Below are 27,817 nucleotides of genomic sequence, written 5' to 3' on the forward strand. Positions count from 1 at the left end.
TCCTGATGCACAGTTTTTGTGCTGATGTTGCTTCCAGAGGCAGTTTGGAACTCTGCAATTGGTGATGCAACAGAAAATAGGCGATTTTAACGCATTACATGCTTCAGCACTCAGCATTCCCGCTCTTTGAATTTGTGTCGTCTACCGCTTCATGGCTGAGCTGTTGTTGCTCCTATATGCCTCCATTTCACAATAATTGCACTTACATTTGACCGGAGCAGATCTAGCAGGGCAGAAATTTCATAAACTGACTTGTAGCAAAGATGGCATCCTATGACAGTGCCATATTTAAAGTCAGTGAGCACTTCATCATTATGACCCATTCTCCTGCAAATGTTTGTCTATGGAGATTGCATGGCTATATGAGATGGCTGTTAGCAAGGTACTATATAAATCGAACAAATAAAATTGTATGTTCTCTACTATTTTATTTATTTCAATTCTGCCAAGTATGAAAGACCCATTGGACGGACACAAAAGTGGGCCACTGATTTTATCACAATGCCGCAGTACAACAAGCTGATCATTGGAACAGGGTGAGTTTTTTCTGTTATCTTCGTCTACACGTTTATTTGTTGTATAAAACTTATCTTAAGGCCTGAAGATTACCAGGTAGGGTGGACATCAAAATGCAATGTAATACAAAAGTCTTATTAATGTGTGGTTAAAATTAGGTCGATGGCAAAAGCTATTTTAAAGCTTATTGCCCTTTACATTGACTAACGTTTATCTAGTTACTTGAGGATGTCCCAGAAAGGTCAGTTTATACCTTAGAGACAGTCTTCTTGATGTGCTTGAAATGTTCATATCATTTTCTGTGCCTTAGGGATAGAGAAATCCAGCTGTATGAGCTCTCTTCACTCGAGCCTTACTGTCAAATAAATTCCCTGGAAACCATGCCTCTGAAATTAGACTACTGGTGAGAGCACTTTCAGAAGCATATACTTTATGAGATAATTTTCTGGAAAATGCAGTCAAGAACCTAAGTTAGGTTGTTAGGTTATTAAAATAGCACATAATGAAATATACACTGCCTTGCTTTGTAAAGCTATTATCTATCTCGAAGTTCTTTTAATAAAAGCCTTACACTTTCTGTGAGATTAGTGACTTTGTTCTCATCTGTCTATAGCTATACTGGCCCTGATGAATGTGCTATCATATATGGTGATACTCAGGTAAGCATAGTCCTAATGAATACACATTTAGGCAGATAAGCAGTGAGGTTCATGGCATTAGTTGATTAATTATGTAGCTTTTTCATCCTAGGGCTGTGTGAATATCATACTAATAACATCTGTGGGGGAGACACTGAGGTAAACACGCATATTAATTATCCTCATTTGCCTCATGCTTGCTTTTAAAGACTTAATAAAGTAAGTCATGCAAGGTCTCACAGTTATAATTGTTTTGAGATAGATATACCATATGAATAAATTCTAAAAAATTAACATGTATATAAAATATATATAATTAATTGAAAAATCTGAATGGTCATATACACTCATCAGCCTCTTTATTAGGAACACCTGCTCATTCTTCCAGCAGCACAAAGCATAAAATCATGCAGATGTAGGTCAAGAACTTCAGTTAAGGTTCACATCAAATATCAGAATGAAGAAAAAATGCGATCACAGTGACTTTAACCATGGCATGGTTATTGGTGCCATGATTCGAGTATTTCAGAAACTCTCACTAGAGTTTATACAGAATGGTGCAAAAAACAAGTAAGCAGCAGAAACACCTTGTTGATGAGAGAGTTCAGAGAACCAGACTGTTTTGAGCTGGGGCAGGGGTTAGGTTAGCAGATGTGCAGGTGTTCCTATTAAAGTGGCTGGCAAGTGCATATAGGTTGTAGGTAAGATCAGCATAATGAATGAATCAATCAAAATATAAAAAATTATTATGGGTATAAATTATAAGCAAAATAAATAATAATTTTCTACTGGGAAAGACATTTTTTTGTGTTGATGCTTTGAGTACAAAATGATTTGTTCAAATTTTCTTTAAAGACAGAGTTTGCAGTTCAAGTTTCTTGACCTATAATAAATAAATTTAAAGCCACATTCGAAATAGACATTCACAGTAAAGTCATTCTATAGATTTGGCATGTTTCTCTGTTTTACTTTTCTGTTTTTGCATATTTTTCTGGCCCAGAAATACACTCCGGCTCAGGTCCACCACTTTTTTTAAAAGGCAATTTATGTATTTTCAACATTGGGTATGATTAGTTAGGAGGAAAAAAGCAATGTTGTCAGTGTTTTTTTCAATAGAAATTGCAGTTCATCTAACAGGCAGCAGAGGGTGCTAAAATTACAAACTGCCCCTTTAAGTAGCACTTTATAATAAATTTCCCTATAGGATGTGGAAGAAATTGACGAAGGTTGAAAATGTGCCCAGTATTGGCATTGATTATGCAGTGCAGTCTCCAAACGTGACGTACATTAGATGGAAAGTCCATCAAGACTGGGTAACAGAGGTAACACATTTTTTTCAATAACACTATAAAGAAATTTCATTGTAGTCTTTTACGCAGCTTTTACATAGCATCACATTCAAGCCAATTACAAGAACATAAAAGTAATTTATAGTGTTAATTTTATGGAAACATTGTGGATTTTTGAAAATAATCAGAAACTGGGATTACACGATAAAATGATACTTTATTTATTTATTTATTTATTTGTCTGTTTGTTTGTATGTTTATTTAATTTAACCTGTTATTTCAGTTGAAATATATTAAAAGCATTCCTGCCATTGTATCTACGTCAAACCATGAAGCCTCCGCTCTCGTTATTGGTAAGATATAAAATGAACCTCTGTGCTGTTTTTCATCTGTAATGATCATTAGTATGAGCTTTGACTTTGAGTGGTTCAGACAGAATCTATCACAGACAAAAGGTTGCTTTCCTCCACACTGCCTGAGGGAACAGAGTGATTATCATCTCCCTTTAATCCTCATTAAAGTCTGAAAATAGTATGGTTTTTTTCTCCTTTTTTTCAGTCTGGCCTTAGAGGATAGGTCTCTGCACTTACTCTGCAATTAATCCATTTTATTTATTGCCAGTCGAGGGATCTGTCAGGGACCTTGATGTAATGAAATTCCAGTTAATCTTATTTGAATAGCATGCCATTACACAGAAAAGGGGCTTTGAGTCACCTGTCACCTGGTCCTCAGTGCATGTGGGGAATTCTGCACATGCCAGTATGTGTCAGGGTTTAAGACTATTTATAGAGCTTAATTTTATTACTTTTAGGTGTATTACATATAAAATTGTTTTTACTTATTTTTTTTTCCAAGGTTGCATTCATCCATCCACTAATGTTGAACAGCAGTTAAAGGAGATTAAGGAGATGTATGAGGGTAAACCCAAAAAAGGGGCACTTAGCATCAGCAGCCCTCAGCCCAGAGCACCCTGTGACCAGACCGTCTTTTCCATATATAAAGGAGTCAAGACTTTTGACCTGTGCAAGAGGCATAATCTGCTAGTAACAGGGGGGATGGACAGAATAATACGCATGTGGAATCCTCATCTTCCGGGGTGAGCTCATGAGTTTTGTGGTAAATAATAATGCCTCCTTCCTCTGACTAAAGTGTAGCTTTCTTTTCCCAAGTTATACAAGTAACTGGACCCATGCTGTTACACTGCATGATGCATAGTGGATTGGAAATTGAATAATAACTAAATGGCAAAGTATAAGAAATGAGAGTAATAGCTTCCATACTGGACAAACACAATATAGTAGGGGTGTAACACAATGCTCATATCTGTGTATGTATCTTTTAATGGTCCAAATATCCATATACTGTCAGAATATGAGCTCCCAGTTGGAGTGCACTGCTCATTAGCATCCCAGAGCGCATGGGGGCTTTTTTAATTTTAAATGTGTTTGCGCGACCTCCCTGTTCTCAGGCGTGGCAGCAATGTGTTTGATCTTTCTCTGTTCTGAATAGTGGTGGCACATCTATGTTTAATGCTCTGCCAATGATAGGAGGCCCACAGGCATTCTGAAAGGTCATACTGCTCCCATCTTCTATCTCTGTATCTCCTCAGAGGACAGCCGCATTTTCTCCGTCTCCTCAGACAGCACTGCCAGGGTGAGTGAAAAATTGGGAAAAAATGGGAAAATGGGAAATTCTGTTTTGACATGAAGTACAAAGCACAACTGGAGTTGCAAATGTTTATTCCCATGATGATTGAACTGACATAAACTTTTGCCAGAAATTAGAATCAAAGAAACCAAATCTGGCAGAATATAAATGCCTCAAAAATACCTCACAAACCTAGGCTTGTAGATTTTAGCATGACCAAGTGTCACATTAAGTAAGCCTAGCTTCTCACAAATTAAGAAATTCAGCCGAGTCCATTCATAAGGTAGACATTAAAGTAAATGCATTATTATAATTTTAAATACATGGAATATTGTATGTACAATTGTTGTTATTGTAATGGATGTATATGGAGTTTCCCTTACAGAAAAGTCACACAAATGAAATGATTCACAGAGTTTTACATACTATATGTTTTTTAGACAATTCACATGTCATGTTTCCCACATTTTCACATGTGGACTTTTACATGCACTACACGTGTTTTTAGTTTTCCACATGTTTACTTGACTTCAGCGTGCAATTGCCAGGGTTAGCATGGTGAAATGCAATTTCCCATTTTTTAACATGATCACATATTATGCATCAAATCACAAGTGAAAAACATACTATATGACCTGTGTTCTTACAATATGATCACATGTGAAATGTATGTGATTTTCCTGTAATTATGATTCAATCACACAAGCAAATGAAGAAACAGTGTAAGCTTGAGTTTTACATGGCTATAACATGTGTGGACTGAAACACTTGTGTCCAGTGTGTACTGGCATTTAGAAAAACAGAAAAATATTGATCTACACTGGATTTGGACATGTGGAAGTGTTTTACTTTTTTTTTAGATATGGGACATCCAAGATCAGTGCTGTCTGTTTGATGCCCACCCAAAAGCGAGCTGTCTGCGTGGGGAGCTGTCAGCCTGCCTATACTTCACTGCAGTGAAGAGCCTTTATGTAGCCACTGATTCACTCTCTTTACTCTCCCTCAATACCAAGTAGGTTGTGTTGTACAGTATGCTTTCAGTTAAACTAAATATAAAGTATATTTATTAGAAGAAACAGCCAATAATGAAGAAAACTATGTCTATTTATGTCTATAAATAGCTGTTTATGACACACTTGACAACTATAGTGTCTATATTTCCCAAAAAATGTATAAATGTTTTCATTAAATTTCTAAAATTGCATAGGCTTTCTGAAGAATTCATGTTTTGGTTTAAAAAAACAACTGTAGGTTGTGAATAAAGGTGGATATAAAATATACATTGTTTACATAGTCATATTTCTGATTTTTATGTTTTATTTATTACATGTTAAATTCAAAGCTTTTGCTTTTAGACAGTCAGTGTGCTGATGTGGAATCGGAATGAAATGTTTAAATGCAATTTTCTCTCTTCACTTGCTAGACTTGCTAGAACATTATGTGTGGTTGAGATACAGTCAGGTCCATACGTATTTGAACAGTGGCACAATTTATGTAATTGTGCCTCTATACACCACCACAATGGATTTGAAATGAAGCAATCAAGATGTGATTGAAGTGTAGACTTTCAGATTTAATTCAAGGGGTTTAACAAAAATATTGCATTAACCGTTTAGGAATTACAGCCATTTTTACATAGTACCTCCATATTCACAGGCTCAAAAGTAATAAGACTAGCTGTTCATGGGAACTCTCACCATGTGGTCCAAAGAGGTGTTGATGCAAGAGAAAGAGGCCTGCATTAGGCTGAAAAAAACAAAAAAAACAAAACAGACCTATCAGAGAGATAGCAGAAACTTTAGGGGTGGCCAAATCAGCAATTTAGTATATTCTTAAAAAGAAGGAATGCACTGGCGAGCTCAGTGACACCAAAAAGCCTGGAAGACCATGGAAGACAACTGAAGTGGATGATCGCAGAATTCTTTCCTTGGTGAAGAAAAACTCCTTCATAAAATCTAAAAAAAAAAGGCATATTATTGTCAAAGTCTACAATCAAGAGTCGGCGCTTCATGGTACAGGCGAAAGCAACCCAAGAGCAACCAAGGCAAAGAAATTAAATGTTCTTAAATGTCTGACGAACTCAACCTAATTGAGCATGCACTGCGTGCATACTGAAGACAAAACTGAAGGCAGAAAGACCCACAAACAAGCAGCAACTGAAGGTGGCTGCAGTAAAGGCCTGGCCAAGCATCTCTGGCCTCTCAAGGGAGGAAACTCAGCATTTGGTGATGTCCATGGGTTCCAGACTTCAGGCAGTCAATGATTGCAAAGGATTTGCATCCAAGTATTAAAAATAATCATAATATTTATGATTGTTAGTTTGTCCAATTACTTTTGAGCCTGTGAAAATGTAAGGACTCTGTAATAAATTGCCTAAACGGTTAATACAATATTTTTGTTAAACCCCTTGAATTAGAGCTGAAACTTTACACTTCAATCACATCTTGATTGCTTCATTTCAAATACATTGTGGTGGTGTAAAGAAGCAAAATTAATGTCTGTGGCTGGGAACCCAAGAGAGCCTAATTGGCCCTGCTCTCTGGATGGAAAGAATGTCCTTATCCTCTGTGGTTCATAGCACTGCTAGCCAATTGTGGACATCTATTAACTCATTTAAACAGTAGTGATGGGAATTCTGGCTCTTTTCAGTGAGGAAAAAAAAATCAATTGACTTATGCCACCAGTAAGAGAACATTCTTTCAACCGCTAAATGATTTTTTCCCCCAAAACCAATTCAATGAAATCTTACCTACCTTTAAAGTAGCTTTAAAGTAGCTTTGTAGTACCTTTAAAGAAATCAAACAAGATGCCTGTATCCATGTTGTGACCCGAAAACATGAACGTGAGCTTTATTTATCAGATATCCTGGTACTCATTTGCATACTACAAAGCAATACACATTGTACAGTATATAAGTTTATACCACAGCACTGTTGAATTATCAAATCTGAGGTTTTTGATTAATTTTATAACAGCAACAGAAATAATAGTTTCTTGCTGTAAGGCAAATCACAGGTTTATCTTAATGCATTCATCCTAATCTGTTTTTTTTTCTATAGTATCAACTCATTCACAGGGACTTATGGCAATTGCTCTGGCAAAATTACAGGCTAATATTAAACAGATTTTTTAAAAATAAATAAATAAAAAAATTTGCAACAGTAAAGGTAAGCTGTTCCCTTTAATTTTTCTGCCACTGGAAAGGATAAAGTGAGGGAACAACTGTTTATAGCTGCTATCACGTGAGTGATAACAGGAACTAACTTGCTTTGTGGACATTCAGCAGTGTTAATATAACTATAAATAGATAAAATAGCTGAAAGTACAAGTAAAATGATGATATCCAATCACAGATGTCTGTAGGTTCCTGTATATAGAAGAAAGAAGTCTCCTGCGAAGCATGTTCAACTGCCCAGTAATTTGAGATGATGTGATAGTTGGCTTCAGAAGTTGTTGATTGGTAGCATTCATATAATGGGAAAGAAATAGCTAGTTTGTGAGAATCACCAAAGACTAAATTCTAACTAAATTCCGAAGTCATTTCTGTAGAGTCGAACCTGACTTGTTGATACATATGGAGTTAAATAAAATGCACCCTTCTTCAATCTGCTTCCATCTTTCTTTGTGTATATCAGATCACAGCCTGAAGGCAGCCATATCATTTCCCATAAGGAGGCAGTACTGTGCTGCGAATACAGTCAGGAGTTTCGGCAGGTTGTGAGCTGCACTGAAGCATCAGTAAGTTCAAATGAGCTTTCAGAAACACCTGTACACATTCCTCTGCTGATGTGATGAGGTTCTGCCATGCACTATGTGTGAACAGCAGTGTGTTTGATGACGCGCTGTGTGTGAACAGCAGTGTGTTTGATGACGCACTGTGTGTGAACAGCAGTGTGTTTGATGATGTGCTCTGTGTGAACAGCAGTGTGTTTGATGATGTGCGCTGTGTGAACAAGGCTGTTTATTCTTAGACTTCTAAAGAGTTTGAGCACACATACCAATACGGCAGTACTTTTTGCAGCCAGGACCTTTATATTATAAAATAAATTCCACAGACCCCCATGATGCAGATTTATGAGAAAATCCAAATATACAAATACTATGCTCAGTATATAATGTGGACAATAATAACATTTCTCATTTTCATGAGTAATACAGCTTTTTATTCTGGAACTTTCCACTGACAGAACACCTTCGGTCCAAGTTGACAATGTTAATAGGCCTACTTGTTTTGAGTTATTGAGGTCGGGATTAAACCCATTCAATTCAAGTGATCAGTCAAACTGGCTAATAACTATAAGAACTCAATAATAAATAATGCTAGGTTGTATTTTCCACCACTGTAACACTGACGTCACTTCGTCAATGACCCCTGGGTGTCCACGGACCCCACTTTGAGAACCACTGCAATACAATGTCGTGTAGTGGACAGTGTTGTTGAAAATCTGGCTTGAATTTACATTGTGGTGCTACTTTAGTGCTAGAGCCAGTGACCAGATGGTTGTGAGTTCAAATCCTAGGACTGTCAGAGAGACACTCTTGGGCCCTTGTTTAAGGGGGAATGGAATGTCCAACAAGCTGTGTGATGGTCAGGTGTCCACATACTTTTGGCCATATAGTCTAGCTAAGCTACAGGCAAACTACCCTTTTGATAAAGTAGCTAGATACTAAGAAAACTACACTAATTACACTGATGCAACACTGTCAAACTGAGGAAAACCAATGTTAAGATTCACTGATACTTACATTTACAGCTAGGAAATGCCATTACAAAAAAAATTTGCTTTTCCATTTGTAAAACACTCTTAGTAAGAGGCAGTTACTTACTTTACATTACTTACATTACGTTAAAACAAAAATCATCCAAAAAAGTAATAGAAGTATCTGGCTAGCTAGTTAGTGGGTATTAATAGTTACGTTTTGGCATTTGCTATGAAATAAATATTAATGTTTGTCATTCTTTTCATCCTTGTGATTGATGATGCTAGTTGTTAGTCTAAACTATACATGAGATTGCCTGGCATACTCCATCTAAACAGGTACTATTTTGATCATACATTGTTTCCTTGCACTTAAAGATAAAATGCTACACCTACAGCTTCTTGGGGAAAAAAGCTAGCTATTGAAAAATCTACATTAATCTGAAAACAGCACACATAATAGCTAGTAATCATGTTACTGTGTAGCTACTCCACGGCACTGCTTAAATCCTTACTAGCTATGAGTTTGATAACAGCATGGGAGCTCCATTTTGCTTTTTTGGTTGTTGCGGTCTTTTTTGACTAGGGCTTTCAAAAACGATTTGCTCTATTTTAGATCGTAAAAGTCTGGGATGTGGACACAGGAAGCCAGCTCTTTGAGTATGGAGGTGCTCACGGAGACTCTGCCATAACCTGCATGTCATTTGATCCAAAAGGAAGAAGGTCTGTTTTTTCTCCATGTAGAATTGCATGTACATGACATAGCATTTTCCTTTTTTCTTTGATTCTTTCCACTTGCTTTAATACTCCTTTTATTTTAAAGACTTGTAACAGGTGGCAGAGATGGCTGTCTCAAAATCTGGAACTTCCACAATGGCCACTGCCTGAAGATACTGAGCCGAGGTGCGGTAGGCTAAGTCAGATGTAGGTTTGTAGACATGCAAGAAAATATAAAGTACCAGAGGTCATAGTGCAGCATGAGTGCAGAAAAAAGACCATGTATAATCTCATCCCTACTCTTAACTCTTCATTCTGTAACATGTCTTTACAAGGTGTGTGTTTGAATAATGTTATTAATTGCATCCTAATTCAGCACTAATCCAATAGAGCTAATCTGGCCAATCAAGTACACTGATTGTCTGAAGCAAATGGGTTTGATTAGCTGAATTAGCTGATAAACTAAATTCTAAAGTCTTAAAAGCTGATAAACTAAATTCTATGCCTTCGCGAAAATGAATTACTAGATCTGAAATAAATATACACTTGCTGTCCACTTTATTAGGAACACCTGTATCCCTGCACATTCATGCTAGGGACTGTTTTCCCATCTTCAGCTGCCCAGTTTTGGCGAACCTGTGTCAACTGATGCAGTCTTCAACTGTTGTAGCCCATCCACCTCAAAGTCTGATGTGTTTTGAGTTCTGAGATGCTTTTCTGCTCACCATGCTTGTAAAGAGTGGTTATGAGAGTCAACATACACTTCCTGTCAGCTCAAACCTGTTTGGCCATTCTCCTCTGACCTCTCTCATCAACAAGGCTTTTTTGCTGACAGAGCTGCTGCTCACTGGATGTTTTTTTGCTTCCTGCACAATTCTGTGCTAAACTCTAGAAACCGTTGTATGTGAAATCCCAGGAATCAGCAGTTTCTGAAATACTCAAACCAGCCCGTCTGGTGCCAACAATCATGCCATGGTCACTGAGATCACATTTTTCCCCCATTCTGTTATTTGATTTGAACATTAACTGAAGTTCTTGACCTGCATCTGCATTATTTTATGCATTGCACTGCTGCCACATGATTGGCTTATTGGATAATTGCATGACTGCACAGGAGTACAGGTGGACATTAAGTGTATTTTCACATGTTAATTTTTTATGTTAGGCATGTTTTATAATTTTTCACATATTCATTTTCCATATTATTCACAAACTGTTGCATGAGTACTTGAATTCAGGTGCAATCTCAGGGCATAACATTGCAATAATATGTGATCTCATATTATTTACATAATCACCTGGGGGAAGACCACTATGATCAGCAGACCTATTACTTGTTGATATAAACTAAAGAGAATGTTCTGTGTTTCTCTGTAGAGGATGAAAGCCGTGAGATCTGCGACTGCTCCTATCTGCAAGTGCACACGAATACGTGAGCCTACACTTCAGCACAACCCATATTTCTTTTTTTTCTTCTTATTTGTTTTTCACATTTTTAGCTGACTCATGGTTCACATTTATCCTAGCAGATTTGTGATGTCAGTTGGCTGGAGTCGAAGGATTGACGTTTACTTAGTGAGTATAAAGGCACAAGGCAGACCAGCTTTCCCATTTCATATCAGCATAATTCCCCAGATGGCTCTCATAAAAAGACTGACTGCTGTGACCTGCTTCCCTTCACCATTCTCCTGTTTATCACTGTGCAGCGCATTACCATTTTTCATTTACTGAATCTCTTGCACCTTCACTCTGCGCTCTTTCTTCATCTCGCTGTGTATGATAATGCATTATTCAAAACACACTCCACAAATTAGAAACTGGTAAAAAAAAAACTCAGCTTAGAGCATGTGAGGGTGATAATACTGAAGAATATGTGCATCAAATTTGTCCAGAAGGGGATTTTGTAGAAAAAGTCTTAAATGTTTTCAAGGTAAACAAGAATCTAATTTTCTTTTCATCGCTTCTTGATGATCTGTTAACTGTCTACATTTAAAACCGTAGGGTATTCAGACCTACATTCTGAATGACAGTGTCATCTATGCTAGAAAAGATTCTCGCTTTTTCCTATTCATACTACAACCTAGTTATACTGGCATAAATACAGGTTTCAGTGAAGTTGTTGAGTATTTTTTTCCCCTAAAATCTATAATCAGCTGTGTTTTTTAGGACATACTAGATGACACTCATCATGTTCATAGGCCACAACCCTCATGGCAAGAAGATCTGGTAATACACACACAAACACACACACACACACATTTGAAAATCACTACTCCACTATCCTAAAATATGACTAATTAAGAAATATGATGTATATTGACTTGTTTGATTTAAAGACTCTCTGAAATGTTTGATTCACATTTAATTGTTGAATAGAAAAAGGGACACAAAGAGGACATTTTGTGTATAGCCCAGTGTCCTCCCTCTCTGGTTGCTACCGGCAGCTATGATGGAGAAATCATTGTGTGGAACGTGGTGTCTGGACATATCCTGTGCCGCTTTCTTACACCTCTGCCTCCACACATGGACCACACTCAAGGTGCTTTAGTCTTTTCTGATTATCATTAACAATGTCTTTTAATGTATAATATGTGGGGCGATCTGAGGAAACCCTTCACATGGTCTAAATTTCATATTTTTTACTATATTTCTGAAAATTACAGGCTTTCATGAACTGAAAAGGGTTTCTCTTTTGCATATATCTTAAGTTCTAGCATTTTAAAATCTGGTTACCCCCCAAAAGACTACCTATATATGACTACCCATATGTATAACCTACTCTACTTACAGAGAAAAAAAAATTATTGCAAAATGTTAAAGAATTTTATATTTACAATGGGGAATGAGTTGCATCTCTGTGTCATCACCTGAGGTAAAAGTAACTCATGGCATTTAAACACAAGCCTCGTCATCATCTCTTCACTCAGCTGATCTCTGTTTAAGATTAATTAATTCAGTCAATTCAGTTCTGTTGACTAAATTTCATCTGTACAGAGCGTGTAAGTGCTCTCCTCTGTTTTGATGAAGATATGACAGGTATCCAACAAAGCACACTTAACTAGCAAGGTTTTAGACGTCTTCAGACATCTTGAAGCAGACTAACTGCATTTACTGCTGCACCCGTTAAACTGTCTCTTTACCTGACATGATCTTAAGATTAGAAAGTGAAATATATGTAAGTTTTATTTTAGTAGATGTCGAAGTATATTAGTGGGAGAGTAATTCAATTTTAGTCAACACCTGATTTTTCTTCATTTTTGGCTATTTTCCACAGTTCAATCATATACGGAAAAGGACAATATCCTGTTTGTAATTTGGAATATATTGACAACATACTGTATTTTAATGTTTTATTGTCCTATGACTTTGAGCACAGTTGCACTGCAAAAATCACATCTTAGCAAGTGAAAATATCTTGAATATTCTCAGATGTACCTAGTATTTCCATTTGTAAGATTATAGTAAAATAAATATATGATTATTTAATCTATTTCTAGATATTTTGTTTTACTAATTTCAAGCTTGAAATAGTTTTGTTCTATTGGCAGATATTTTTTCTAAGTTTAAGCATTCATTTCTAGAAAGAAGCAAAATTATCTGCCAGTAGAATAGGAACATTTAAAGCTTGAAATGTGTAAAGGCATCTAAAAAGGCAGAATAATCTATTTGATTTATAATAATCTCATAATAAGAAATAATAGGTATGGTTGCCAATATTTAAGATATTTGCACGCGCCAAGATATCTTCTTTTTTTGCAGTGTGAGACTGCAAACTCATTTAGAAACATGATATGATGACAGGAACAAAGGAACAAGCTGTGTGAGTTTGACCAAGAATCAAGCAGGGACTCACACACAGGGAACAAACATTATGGAAACAGAAAATACATGTATAATAGGTTGCTTGCAGTTCTTTAGCTCTGTCTCTCATTCTCTGCTCTCCAGACAGGCTTCCTCTCACACAGAGCTGTTTTTAATGAATCCTTTTGTGTGGTCTATTTTGAAGTGGTCATGGCTGTGCTTTGCTTCCTCTCATGCTTCAGTCCTTCACAGTGAGAACTCTCTACCATAGGGGTTGAAAGTAATGCCTTTTCGGGAAATACACTTTAATGTCATTTTGTGAAGACCCTATTTACACCCTGTTGTTTTGTACAAATTTTGTGTATCAGGAATGACGGGAGGGGCATTCAACCAGAAAATATGGACACATATTTTCATTACAAGGGTGCTGTATGCAAAAATAAATGAAAAGCACAAAAAATATCAGGAAAAAACACACATCTTTTAACATCCTATTGTTGCATGCACTCTATACATTAATTTCTATAATCAGAGGAAACTTCCATTTTTAGGAGATAATTTATATTCCTTTAAATTAAGATACTAAGAAATATCATTATTGAAATATTGTAATATTCATATATTGATTTTTCTCTTTATGTGTAGTTGTGAGCAGAAGTGTGCTGAGTCTCGTCTTCTTAAAGACCCGGGCGTTAGATTCTGCCTTCAACTCAGCTGCGTCTCTCATGTCCTCTGGGGCTGAAGGTGAATTTCACTGAAGAGTTATAGTTACTTAATGATAAAGATCGACAACGTCTCTGAGTTCATATTTTCACAACAGCTGACACAAACCACCAGTTCTCCTGCAAAACACTGCATAACATGTTCCATAAAATCCTTTAAAATTATGTAAAATTATTAAATATCCTTTTGGATACACTGTATGTACATTATATAGCCAAAAGTTTGTGGACACCCGACCATAACATTTACATGAGCTTTTTGAACCTCCCATTCCAGAATTAGTTCCCCTTTACTGTTATAATAACCTCCAATCTTCAGGGAAGGCTTTCCACTAGATTTTCGAGCGTGGCTGTGGGGATTTGTCCATTTAGTCACAAGGGTATTAGTGAGGTCAGGCACTGCTGTTGGGTGAGGGGGCCTGGGGTGCAGTCAGCATTTCAGTTCATCCCAATGGTGTTCAGTGGGGTTGAGGTCAGGTCTCTGTGCAAGTTCTTCCACTCCAACTTTTGCAACCATTTCTTCATGGAACTCGCTTTGTATACAGGGGCACTGTTATGCAGGAACAGGTTTGGGCCTCTTAGTTCCAGTGAAGGGAAATTCTAATTCTACAGCATACAAAGACATTCTATACAATTGAGCGCTTCCAACTTTGTGGCAACAGTTTGGGGAAGGCCAACATACAGTATGTGTGATGTTCAGGTATCCACAAACTTTTGGCCATATAGTGTACCATAACTATTTATTACCACAGAACAGACAAATTTTCTCAATATAAAGTGTTTATACAGACTATAATACTGATATGTGAATTGCATCAGTATTTTGAAGCATATGTGATATTCTATAGGTTATGTTCATTTCTGGAACGTGTTGAATGGGGGGAAATTTTTAACATCTTTTAAGGCGGTATGTGTCATCAAATTTCTTCACCTTCAATGTTCTTATAAGCCGAAGAGAAAAATAAATGCCGACAGATTTGTTTATTTTTCAGTCTAGACATCAGCAGCAGGTCACAAAATTGGTTGTCACACAAGATGACCGTCTCCTCTTTGCTGCTGATCATGTCGGCTATATCTGTGTTTACGACATTAAGGAGTGTGCCATCACCCATGAACAAAAGCCTCCAAAAAGTAATCCTCTTTCTTTCTTGCTCAGAAGTTAAATGCAATGCTCAATGCAATATTGAATCATGATGTGACTTTAAGGATTTGATTTAATAACTCTGCTTTCATTCCAGCCATGAACTTTTGGCGAGCACACATTAGCAGCATCACTGGGTAGGCAGCTGGGCATTATATTCTGTTTGCATTGATCATTTTCTTTCAAAAGTCACAGCTGTACTGATTTATGCTTCTATTCAAGCTTGCAGATCATCAAGAATGACCAAGTTCTGCTCACTTCCTCTTTGGATTGCACTGTGCGCTTATGGAGCATCCATGGGGAGTTTATAGGTATATTTAATATCTAATAAATATAACCCACCTTTGTAAAACTGTCTTCCTCATTCTCCCTTATCTCTGGATCACTTTTGTTATTCAGAATCACTATTATTGGTATTTTAATATATCAATCTGCCATTGATGACTTGGGATTCTTGAAAAACCAGTGAAGTTAGGATTGGTGTCAAGCATACACACACCTGCAAAGGAAGTGGTTATGTAGAAATCAGGGTTGCCAGATTGGATTGACTGTTTCCTGTCCAGTCCCAGTTTAAAAACTTCCAAATGGACCACTATTATGAATATTACAGAGTGTAGGGGCAGTATAGGAAAAACAGTTTCACTATGCTAAGCTGTGAGTGATCTTCAATATTAATTTTGTATTGATTTGCAGTGACTCTTCCCTCTAAGGGGACAAGTTCATTTAATTTGTCACCCATCTGTAGATTTTATACATCTGTATTTTATAAATGTACTATTTACATGCATCATTTTAGTAAATATTTTTAGCTGTTCCCACAGGGCAAACTATAGAATGTGCAATGGCTGCTGAAAGGTTTGATTTAAAAGACACATTCAGCTGATTACTTATTTGACAGAACAGAAACATTCTCTCAACCTAACGTGAAGAAGCCTGAGTTGAGCTGTACTGCATCAGAAGATCAGCAAGTTATGCCAGAGCTTTAAACACAATAAGCAGGACTTTGTTGACAAAGCAAAACAAAATTATTAGCCAGTATAGTTTAAATAAGATTGAGGTAGTATGTCCTGACCTTTCAGGGTAAAGCCATAGGTATAGACCTACACTATATGGACAAAAGTTTTTGGAAACCTGACCATCACACATATGTGGGCCTTCCCCAAACTGTTGCCACAAAATTTGAAGCACACAATTGTACAGGATGTCTTAGTATACTGTAGCATTAGAATTTTCCTTTATTGGAACTAAGAGGCCCAAACCTGTTCCAGCATGACAATGCCCCTGTGCACAAAGCGAGCTCCATGAAGACATGGAGGTCAAGGCTGGAGTGGAAGAACTCAAGTGTCCTGCACAGAGACCTGACCTCAACCCCACTGAACACCTTTGGGATGAACTGGAATACCGACTGCATCCCAAGCCCCCTCACCTGACATCAGTGCCTGATCTCACTAATGTTCTTGTGGCTGAATGTGCAAATCCCCACAGCCACATTTTAAAAACTCATGGCATTCCCAGAAGAATGGAGGTTATTATAACAGCAAAGGGGGAAGTAAATCTGGAATGGGATGTTCAACAAACAAATATGGGTTTGATGGTAAACATTAAACATGGATTTTCCTGTAAACATTCATAAATCTGCAACTGCAAGAGTTGCTAGGTTTTGTGAGTACAGTGTTTATAGTGCAAATACAAAGCATAATTTATATCTTTATAATTATCATGTTATGATTACAACTCATGCATATTTACTAACTTTCTTTCTACATTTATACATCAGAGTGCAGGACTGACACAATATATTTCATGTAATTCAGCTACAAACTGGCAAAGCCGTATGCCAAATTTGAACATCCATTAAGTGAGATGGAAAATACAAACTGAATGTGTGAAAAACAATTTTCAACACTGACATCAGAAGTGTACATATGGAATGTATGACTATGTAATTACAGTATGTAATTCATAATTTATGTTTTCGATGTTGCATTCAACGCCGAGAGGAAATTTACTCAGCAGGGAAGCCGGCCAGCAAAACATTACAATATTCCAAACTAGACTTTATGGAGACATATACGTTTTTTCTCAGCACTGTGTAGGATTTGCATGTCTTATAATGGGCTAAAATGAATAATATGCAGGTTTAGAAATGTTACTTATATGAAACCCCAACAATATTGTAATATATGTCTCACACACACACACACACACAAATATATATAAATATATATATATATATATATATATATATATATATATATATATATATATATATATATAAATGTGACATATACTATATCTAAACACAACAGGAACCTTTGGGCAGCCTGAGCAATGGAGCCTCCATACTGCATCATCATGGCAGCACCCTGCTGTTCCCTATGAGATTCTTGTAGATCCTCTGAGCATGCCTGCGCCCGCCGTGCTCGATGGCAAGACGACTCCATTAGATGATCCCAGCTCTGCAAAAGCTGAGGATGCAAGCAGTGAGGTACCTACAATACTTATACTGTAGTATGCTAAGAAAACTAAATATAAATGTATGTGATTTTAAATGTATTTTATTATCATATGTTGTCAGTGATATGGTAGGGGGTGTTTCGTGATTCTGTGTATAACTTTACTGAAGCTTTGGTGTCTTTGCAGTTGGATTCTCCCCCCAAAATCAGATCCCCATTGCCAAGCTCCGGCGACCAAGACATCAGTAAAGAGATTAACACATCTTTTTATTCTGAATGTGGGAAGCGGTGAGCTTGTTTCTTAGCCTTTAAAATGCAAGTTATCATTCCACTATGGTGAAATATGACCCAGTATTCTGTGAATTGTTTTTTCCCCTCTGGCTTTGCAGACTGCGACATGAAATATTCAAGCACTCTAACAAGGCCCTGAACCATGGGGACCTTAAGGCTTACCACACTCTGAGGTATTTTGAGGTTGTTAATGTCCCTACTACACGTGAGAAGCCAGACCTCTCGCTCGCAGGGATCGACCCATTCAGAAGCAGCTCAGTGGATGAGAAGACCACAGGAGATTGAAGACAGCTCACAAAACAATATCCATGCGAACATGGGGAGAACATGCAAAACTCCACACACAAATACACACACTAACCCGAGCTCGGGAACAAAGCAGAACCCTGGAGCTGTCAGGTGCATTGCTAATCCCAAATTAATGATGTTTTTAAAGCTACTTCACAAAGTGCACACCCTCAGAGTGCAGTTTTCAGTGTCCATACAAAATGTCACAAAAATGCAAGAATTGCTAGTTTATTTCTGATTTCTTTATTTTAGTCGTGTTTGTAGTCATTGTTTTTTCTGCAGAAAGTGTGCACTTGATTTAAGATTTAAGATTTGCAATAAGCATAAAAAATAAACAGTCATTTAAGTATGTACTTCATGTTACACCGTTAAAAAGTCATAAAATTGGCAAAAATGTAAATGTAAATACAGAGCATTACTCTCAACATACTACACAGGGATAGAACAAATAAATAAGAACACAAATCACGCATTATAGACAGGTACATATTAGATTGTAAAGCTTGTCTACATGACTGTTACTGTTTTCCAGCTACCAAGATTGTTAGATCAGAACTGACTCCTTTAATTTCCTTTTAGAGCAGAACTATAATTTAAATACTATGGTTTAAAGTAAGCTATAATTTGAACAAAGCTATATAGTTACACCAAAGCTGTACAATGGTTTTTAATTAGAGACAAAAGTAATCAGCAGTTTCAGATCTGACTATGATTTTTATGAAGCAAATGATTTTTTTCCCTTTTCTCTCTCTGTTCACAAAATCTATTTGGATTATGCTGGCAAATACAGTATTTTCTGTACTGTTACTATTAATTCACTTAGAACATAGTATTGGTTGGTTCTAATATTTGTATTTATGTCTTGCTGCCATTGCTGCGGTAATGCGAAATTATGACACACATCTTGAATATAGTCAAATTTCTCTAATATTTCCTATGCTTATGGTAAAACAAATATAAGATTATTAAGCCTAGTTCTAGAATTTTTTCTTATTTAAAGCTTGAAATTATCAAGTTCTTTTGGCAGATAATTTTTACTTCTTTCTAGAATAAATGCTTGAAATAAGAAAAAAAATCTGCTAATGCAGCAATTTCAAGTTTAAAATTAATTAGAAATGGGCCTAACAGTCATATTTGTTTTTAATCACAATTTCGTTCTGAGATATATTAGCCACTTAAATCTTTTTTTGTGGAAAAACTGTCTGCAATCTGCGTGCCCAACAATAAGTCACTTATTGGAGTCAGACTTTAAAAATAATAAAAAAAAAACAAAAACAAGATGAAGATAGCATGTAGGTTCTTGGATTCTGACTATCCAAAAATTATAATAACTCAACAAGAAAACAATTAATATTTAAAAAAAAAACCAAAAAAACTGAAATATGTGTCAGTGATAAAATGATAATACTACCTCCTTGTGATGTTCACAAAACAATTTTCACCTGAGTGAAATGTGATATGACTGTATAATGTAGAAATCTATGTGCTGGGATAACTGCAGCAATAGTAAGGGAGATAAAAAAGAAAAAAATACAGGATTAAAGGATTATCAAGCATGCATTGTAATATCTTAAACATGAGCATTTTTGCTTCAGGTTCTTCACAAGTTCAAGTTGCAATATCTCAGCTCAGTACCTGGAGAGAGCACTGCTTAGGCGTGCACTGTAAATGAAACAGCACTGTAAATGAAAGATGTTTCATCCCCAGGATATACTCCTCTATTCCTGCCCAGTATTTTGCCTGAGAGCTCCTCAAAGAGCTGCTGTCTCGTCATAGACTTCTGCTATCTATCTTTTACAGGCATGCCCAGGTTCAGGAGAGCAGAAAACAATGCAGGATTATGCTTCAGTGCTTTTGGGGACATGATAAACCTGAGTTGAGTTTGTACTACACAGCAACTAATTAGCATTCAGTGATAATTGTCAAATGAAGCATGTTTTCAAAACCTCGCTCATTAGTCACTTAACACACTGCAATGTGCTCACACTTTAAGCCAATAGGACATTAAGACTTTGCTTTTAAGAAACCATCACAGCCCATTTCGCTCTGAAGGCCAAAAACAAATTAGTCTATGAAAGTATATAAGACAAATTAACTGTGCATGTTTTAAGAGTGACATGGCTAATACTAAATGAGACATAAACAAATGTGTTTGTGGTGATAAACAGAGACTTATGACTCACACCTAGCTCTGCCAGTTTGCTTCTTGGTCTGCTCCTTCATCATATAGCCAACTCTCTGTCAGATCCAAAAGCTGGAAGCACTTCTGCTGAGCCTGGAAAGGAAATTGTCTGACTAAATAACTGAGATTGGGTACCCAGGAAAAGTAAACGGTGTGAAAAAATGTTTTTCCTAACTCAATATGTTTGATAACTTTTCCACATATTGCAGTGGAAAACCTGGAACAGAAATTGACTTAATTGGGATTATATATCATGAATCTACACAAAATAACCCAGAATACTGACATGGAGAAATTAATATAGTTTGAAAAAATTATTGGGTAAAAGTATTCACACCCCTAAATTAGTTCTGGTGCAGTCAGCTGTCACAAAATTAGTTGAATGGAGTCGAAGTGTCACTTAATCTCAATATAAATATACCTGTTCCTGGAAGGCCCTAGAATTTCTTCGAGAGCATACCTAAACAAACAGCACCATGAAGATCAAGTAGCTATCATAAGAAATCCAGGACAAAGTTCTGGAAAAGTATTAATCTGGGTATGCTTAAAAAACATAGTCCAAACTTTGAACATCCTGTGGAGCACCATTAAATCCATTAGTAATAAATGGAATGAATTTGGCACAACCATGACTCTGCCTAGAGGAGGCCGTCCAACAAAATTCAGCGACCGAGTAAGGAGGGATTAGTCAGAGAAGCAACCAAGGGTAAATCTAAAGGAGACATCTGATGGCAACTGGTTGTACCAGAAGTAATTCAGATGCACACTTTTGTCAATAATTTTGCAAATTCAGTATGGGACTATTTTGTGTAAATTCAACATCAATCCTGATTGAGTCTGTTTCAGTTCCAGGTTATAACACTGCAAAATGTGGGGTAAATACATTTGCAAGGAACTGTAGCTTGGCAGGCTAAGAAAATTCATGTTGCCTCCATGCATCTTCATAAACTTCTAGCAAAGCAGCACAGAAAGCATCCTCAGAGGAAACATGATGTTTACAATGGGAATAGCGCTAAACAGGATTGCAAAGCCCTGTAAAGGGTTGTTCACTCAACTAAATGTATAACAAGTGGAGCTCTTCTTGATCAAGAGGTGTAGAGACAACAAAAGAAAAATTGTCAGAGATTCCAGGCACCCAAAATGCAGTCTGTTCTCCTTGCTGTGGTTATCCAAGTGCTACCATAGCATAAGAACACAGAGAGACTCCACAAATGATCTAGATTCTTCATCCTTTTCCTTACGCATACTCTTTAATTTAGACCTGTTCATAACTGGCATTAACACATGTCCTGGGTGATCAGCTTATAAGTGGTCAGGGCTAAGTACAGATGTTATTCGGGGTCAAATGCATCTCAAAGACTCATTGTGATATGATCACTTAAACCACATTTGGAGGTGGTCTGGGGAGCACATGGCCACATCACATATGTATTGTGAAAGCAAATGCATCTCAGTGCATCCCAGAGAGCAACAAACGACTGCCAGATTGACTGTGTCATTGCCCTAGCTGGAGAATTTGTAATCAATCTGATAATAACTCTCCGCTACCCACTGATAATAACTCTCCAATGCACTTCTAGCAAGCACCCATTGCATTCTGTGCAGTCAGCTGGTTTTTGTTGCTTCATTTGTCATCTCATCTCTCATTCATTTAAAAGTTTTGTTAGCAAAACATACGAGCATAGCATTTGAAACAGCCCATACATGTACATAAAATAGTATTCACTGGACATTTCTGCCTGAAAACAAATCCAGCAGTAGGCTGACTTAATAAATGTACACGACAACCTTCCTCCAGTGGAAATGATGTACGAAATCTGAATACAAGTGGTCACTGGAGAGACATTTATAATGCCAGGTGTGAATGGCTATGCGTCTCGGCTGTCTACTCGTGATCGGATCATTTGAGACGTATGTTAATACCAGATGTAAACAGGGCCTTCCAGACCTTGATCACTTGTCACAAATTTTCTGCTATCATGTCATTTTTTTTAGTTCATTCCATCTGCCTTTGTTTGTTATACCATACCACACCTGTGTTTATCCTAATGTGTTCACCTGTACTGTGTCTCACCTTGAATAGTTTGGTTATTACTGCCCTGTTGTTTCTGTTGCCCCTGTGCCTTTTGTCCTTCTGAGCCCTGTGTTTTGGTTTTCTGATTATAAATTATCCTTGTTTAATGTTGCCTACTTGTGCTCTGAATTTGACAATGCTTCTTGGATTGCCTTAAATAAAATGAATGTTAAGTTTACACACTTGCATCCTGCCTTCAGTGACTACATGTTACACCCCTGTCCCACCTCACCTATATGATTATTACATTGACTCACATCCGCAATTTCAAGCAATTTTGGATTCACTCAAATGCACATACAGGTGTGGTGCTATGCACTGTTTTGTTGCAGATGGGCGTATCTTGTGCATAATGCACCCAGGGGCATCTCAAAAGGTGGGCAATAAGGGTTGGATTTAGAATAATGATGCATCTGCTAGAAATATAGCAAAAGACGGCATGTGAAAAGGATGTTGAGGTAAAATTCTGAAATCTGCAATAAAATGCTAAACGTATACATTTTATACATTGTAGATCAAGAATTAATGCAAGTCAGAGCACTCTTTTCCAAACATAAAACCAAATCAATAAGAGTGCTTTCCTTTAGCTACAAAGAATTTCACTATGAGAGCTGAGTTGGGAAAAACACTTGTGTTGTGGTGCAGACAACGGCTGTGCACATTCACACTGGCACTTAGGAACGACTGATAGGGCCCCTGCAGTTTATGCCGACAGAAGTAAACGTTCTCCTCCACTGCACTTTTGGCATTGTTCCTGTCTTTCTCCTGCTGGTGTTGTTGGATCATTTGGCTCTGTGTTGCAGAAAAAAAGGAAGTGAGAGAGGATAGTGAATGCTGAATGTGTGAAATTAACCCTCACACATTTTCTTTAAACTTACAAATGTTTCACGTATAATTGCACTTCATTTCCAAATTGAACTGCAGTTGTTTTCTGATAATTATAGTACAACTTGATAACCTCTGAAATCCCAGGACGAATCTGTCTGTCCATTTGTATCTGCACAATAGATCATCATGGACATTGATTGACAGTCACTTTTTCTAGGCTGTGATTTATTTATTTATTTGTTTATTTTTGGCTGCTAATGCTTGGCAGCACTTCTCGGCAAATGAGTACTAGCCAACACAAGATGTATTAGCCAGTCAGAGGATTAAATATACTATCCAGCAAATTCAATGCAGGCACCGATTGCTATAATGTGGCAGTAGGTTTGCCATAGCCCATTTTTTCTTCTTAAACACTACATAGGCACATAAGTTGTGTTTAGACAAGAGACTTCCAGTAAACTTAGTTGTGACAAATGCAAAAAACGGTGGTGCATGTGCATATAGCAAAAGTATTCTTGTATTTATGTGACAATTGTGTATTTTTGTGAAACTTGAAGTGAAGAGCCACACAATTATAAAAAGGTATGAGGTCAGAATTATTACATTATCAAAAAGTGTGGTTAGGTGCTTTAAAACTAAGCATGTGTCTGTGTTATATTACACTTATAGATTCCATGCTGATATTTTAGTAGTAAAACTAACTGTCTGGATGGTATAAGGTAATTGTAATTGTGCTATTTTGTGGATATTTTTATCAGCTAATTTCTTGATTCTGATGGCAATTTGGAAAGTCTGATATTTAGTTACTTTTTCAGTTAGATTCGGTTAAATAAATTATGTGGCAAGTTTAATGATGTATCGACTATCTGATTCACATTTATCAGCCACAACTGAAGTATTTTCCTTCCTATTTGTTAAGGATTAAATAATTCAGTCCACTGCATTTAGGTGAAGCAGCCAATCTACATGAAATGAATTGGAGTGATATCCACAAACCAGGTTGTAAGCTAAGGAAAAGTCATTTTAAGCCTTTCAAGTAATTCAAGAAAATACCACCACTGTATCTCTGTTGGCAGTACTACTTGGCTAACGTGGACCATTTCAAGTGATACGTTGCACGTTGGACCACTTCACCCACAGATAATATGTTCATTTATAACCACAACAGCAAGTCAGGGAGACCAGGTTCAAAATGGCTTACACCAATTTATGTTAGTGTAATTCATTCAGATTCACTCACGCTGTATGTTCCCGTTGTTAGTAATAAACAAAAATGAGTCCATTCCATTTTTGCGTTTTCTATTAGCATTATTACTATTAATACTATTACTTTTTATATTTTTATTTAATTTATTACTTGTGTTTAATAGTTAGCATACCTGAGTGCTGAATCAGTTTAAATATGATGTGAGTGTAATAGTATAAACATGCTAAGGCACCCACTATTAGCCCTAGTATTAGGTGTTATAGGCTTAAGTTTATCTCTAATAGATAAGGCCTCCTTATGTCACTGAAAGGAAAAAAAAACAGAAAAAAACAATTGATTGTCTTTAACCTTTTGAAGACACGCTGGGATCTTGTCACTTCAGGCTCCATTTATTTGCAAATCACATACACACACACACACACACACACACACACACACATATATATGTTTCGTTTCCCTTAGAAATCTTGGGAAACAACAGGGATCTTAAACAAGAATTATCTTGAGCTTTATGAGGATATTAAGACAATCCTTTGGGAGCTGCAGTGCAATTTTCTCCTCAATCAGTAGTTCCACACGTTTGACCTTCATCTTGGCTTTTTTAGCATTAGATGGTTGACTGCTTGTTTCTCCATTCAGCTGCACATACAAAAGAGATTACACACATTATCTTGTACAGCATCTCTAAGTCAAACTGACAGTTTATCTCTCTTTGAAGGACATGCATACATAATATATTATGTATATATCAGAGATACACACACATGGGCACACAGACATGCTCATACATGCACACACTTGTACACCAAATCTCTGTCTCACTAGGCTGTAAGAAATGGAGCTCTTATGTCCAGTGATGGAGTATGATTGGGTTCTTTATCTAAGGGGGAACACTCAGCTGTGGACTAGTTTTCCCTGTCTTGTGGGATTTATGAGTCCCACGTATGATCATTTGTTTCTTGTGACTTGTCCTAGAATCACAGTCCCAGGAAACTGGCCATTACATTTAAACATTCCCATAGCAAAGAATTTTGTAGCAAGGCTTCAACTGGCAACATTACAGGGACAAAAAAGTAAACTACACCAGCCGGAATGTTTGAGGTGTCCTTTTAGAGACTGTACACACATTCTGTATAATAAAAATCTTTGCACATGTAATGTGACATCATTATCATTGAGTAAACAGGATTTAGAGGAGTCAGTCATCGATCCAAATTATTTTCAAGGAAATATGGTAACTGTGTGATTCTCACCAATCCTGTCCTCAGGGAATGACAATGATCTAGGGTCTGACTAAAACACCTCTAGAATAACTAATCTGTTCCTGTGGAATATAATAACGTTGGATCACAGACAGGGGTGATTCTTTTCAAATATGACATGGAAACTGGAGAAAGAAAACAATTACAATCAATTAGCCCTTGATATAAAATGTAGATTATATTCAAGCAGAGTTACACTGCACTTACGATTAAGACATCTCTGTAGATATATGCATTCGTGTGCTGTTTTTACACTGAATGCTGACTGTGCTTTGTGCACTGTGCAGGCTTACAATTTGGCTTCGTTTGCTTCACTGCTTCAGGACAGAGAGATGGGGAATGGGATGGCATCTGTGATGAAGAACTCTTGCACTCTGAATGCAGGGGACAGAATGTGACACTTTCAAATAAAGGACACCATTATGCGATGGTACTGTTTGTACTTTGTCGTGTGTACCAATACGACCAGCTGATGCTCATGGATCTTACCTTAAAGCCTATCACACTGCACTCCTACACCTGTTTTTAATCTAACTAGCAGTCTCATTACCCAGTCTCAGGCTATTGAATGATTTCTCTTTCAACATTCAACACAATTTGGAATATTTTGATTGTTAAGCTAGTCTCCAAACTGCCATTAAACTCTATATAACAAGATGATTTTTATGGAGTCAACTAAAAACCTGCCTTCTTGCTGATTGGGGCCTTCAGGGCAGGGATACGTGTGGCTCCCCCAACAATTTCCACCATACTGATGTCCTGCAGCTGCACCTGTGCCTTCACGAGTGCAGCCAATAAAGAAACAGACACTCAATTGGGTCAGTACACAACTCCTCAAATTTGTCCCTGCAAACAGCCAAACACAAATTTAATCTTTGTTAGCAACATTACATGGACAAAGATAAGATCGACTACACCTAACATAATTTCAGAAAAAGTACACACATTCTGTAAAATAAAAATGCATGTAATGCGACATAATTTTATTGCCTAGCAAACAGGAGTTAGTTGGGTGAGTCCCCAAGTTCTCAATGTCTTCACATTTAAAGGTGACATACTGTATGTAATTATATCTATCACATATATCAATGTTAATTAAAGGCCAAAGGAAACTAAAACTGGAATTTCTAATTCTTTCTAATCTGGAATTTCAAATTCCTTCTAATCTGGAATTTCACATTCTAATTAAGTTTATGTTGGTTGTGTGGCTACAAAATGCATGTGTCACAGATTCCCCTTTACTTCATGGTTCCCATGATGAAAAGCATCATGTGCTTTTGTTTTTGTTTCTGTTCTAGGCCTGTTTCCACCCCTGTCCTGTCATTGGTTTGTTACTTGATTGTGTTCACCTGTTTTGTGCTAGTATTTGATTAGTTTGTTTTCTCATACCCTGATGTGTCTGTCTTGTTGAGGAGTCTTGCCAATTGTACTGTGCATTTCTGAGCCTTGTGTTTCCATGTTCCTTGTTTCCTGGTATGTTAGTGTTTTCTGGTTTTGTACCATGTCTCCTTTATTGATTTACTATTATGGATTATCCTTGTTTCTCTTTGCCAGCATGTGTTTTGGCCCCTGCTATGGACACTGGATATGATTGTTGGATTCACCCAAATAAAGTTCATGCCTGTTAGGTCTACTCACACCACAAACTCCACCTCCCTGCCTGCACCGCAGCCTACAGACATGGCCACCATGGACTTCAAATCCCAGATCACTCACACATTGAAACATTCACGCTCACCTTCATTTCGATCATGCACACCTGCATCCAATTCACCCCAAAATCACAGCCACGGTAGAAATAGGACTTTCAGTTCACTCACCCTTTGTGAAGTATACACTCTATTCTTTGTATTTGTGATGATACCAATTTATCTACCTGCTCGTGTTTTTGTTCTTGACCCAGTTTGCCTAGTGTTTTTTGATATTGTCTTGCCTCTGCTATTCTGTTTGTTGATTGCCTGACCATTGCCTGTTTTCTGGATCTGATTATTGCCTTACATTTTGGAACTGTCTGCCTCAATAAACTCAATAAACTACTTGCATTTGCATATGTCTGCC

At 37.1% G+C, this 27,817-nt stretch overlaps 1 protein-coding gene across 1 annotated transcript in view; it reads left to right on the plus strand.

The window, feature by feature from the left end:
* wdr95 (WD40 repeat domain 95) overlaps positions 1-18,981 on the plus strand; it is a 28,128-nt gene extending 9,147 nt beyond the window's left edge. The window contains exons 7-30 of the mRNA XM_026934670.3: positions 451-536; positions 827-919; positions 1,130-1,175; positions 1,267-1,313; positions 2,359-2,476; positions 2,727-2,796; positions 3,299-3,539; positions 3,991-4,096; positions 4,951-5,102; positions 7,726-7,828; positions 9,407-9,513; positions 9,614-9,693; positions 10,885-10,939; positions 11,037-11,082; positions 11,674-11,733; positions 11,884-12,046; positions 13,954-14,052; positions 14,879-14,937; positions 15,023-15,161; positions 15,269-15,308; positions 15,394-15,482; positions 17,481-17,659; positions 17,815-17,915; positions 18,017-18,981. Of these exons, the coding sequence (XP_026790471.3) occupies positions 451-536; positions 827-919; positions 1,130-1,175; positions 1,267-1,313; positions 2,359-2,476; positions 2,727-2,796; positions 3,299-3,539; positions 3,991-4,096; positions 4,951-5,102; positions 7,726-7,828; positions 9,407-9,513; positions 9,614-9,693; positions 10,885-10,939; positions 11,037-11,082; positions 11,674-11,733; positions 11,884-12,046; positions 13,954-14,052; positions 14,879-14,937; positions 15,023-15,161; positions 15,269-15,308; positions 15,394-15,482; positions 17,481-17,659; positions 17,815-17,915; positions 18,017-18,203 (2,466 nt within the window). The 3' untranslated portion in view covers positions 18,204-18,981. The remainder of the gene's footprint in view (positions 1-450; positions 537-826; positions 920-1,129; positions 1,176-1,266; positions 1,314-2,358; positions 2,477-2,726; positions 2,797-3,298; positions 3,540-3,990; positions 4,097-4,950; positions 5,103-7,725; positions 7,829-9,406; positions 9,514-9,613; positions 9,694-10,884; positions 10,940-11,036; positions 11,083-11,673; positions 11,734-11,883; positions 12,047-13,953; positions 14,053-14,878; positions 14,938-15,022; positions 15,162-15,268; positions 15,309-15,393; positions 15,483-17,480; positions 17,660-17,814; positions 17,916-18,016) is intronic.
* The last annotated feature ends 8,836 nt before the right edge of the window (positions 18,982-27,817 follow it).

The sequence above is a fragment of the Pangasianodon hypophthalmus genome, chromosome 14, assembly GCF_027358585.1.
Source record: "Pangasianodon hypophthalmus isolate fPanHyp1 chromosome 14, fPanHyp1.pri, whole genome shotgun sequence".
Taxonomy (NCBI): Eukaryota; Metazoa; Chordata; class Actinopteri; order Siluriformes; family Pangasiidae; genus Pangasianodon; species Pangasianodon hypophthalmus.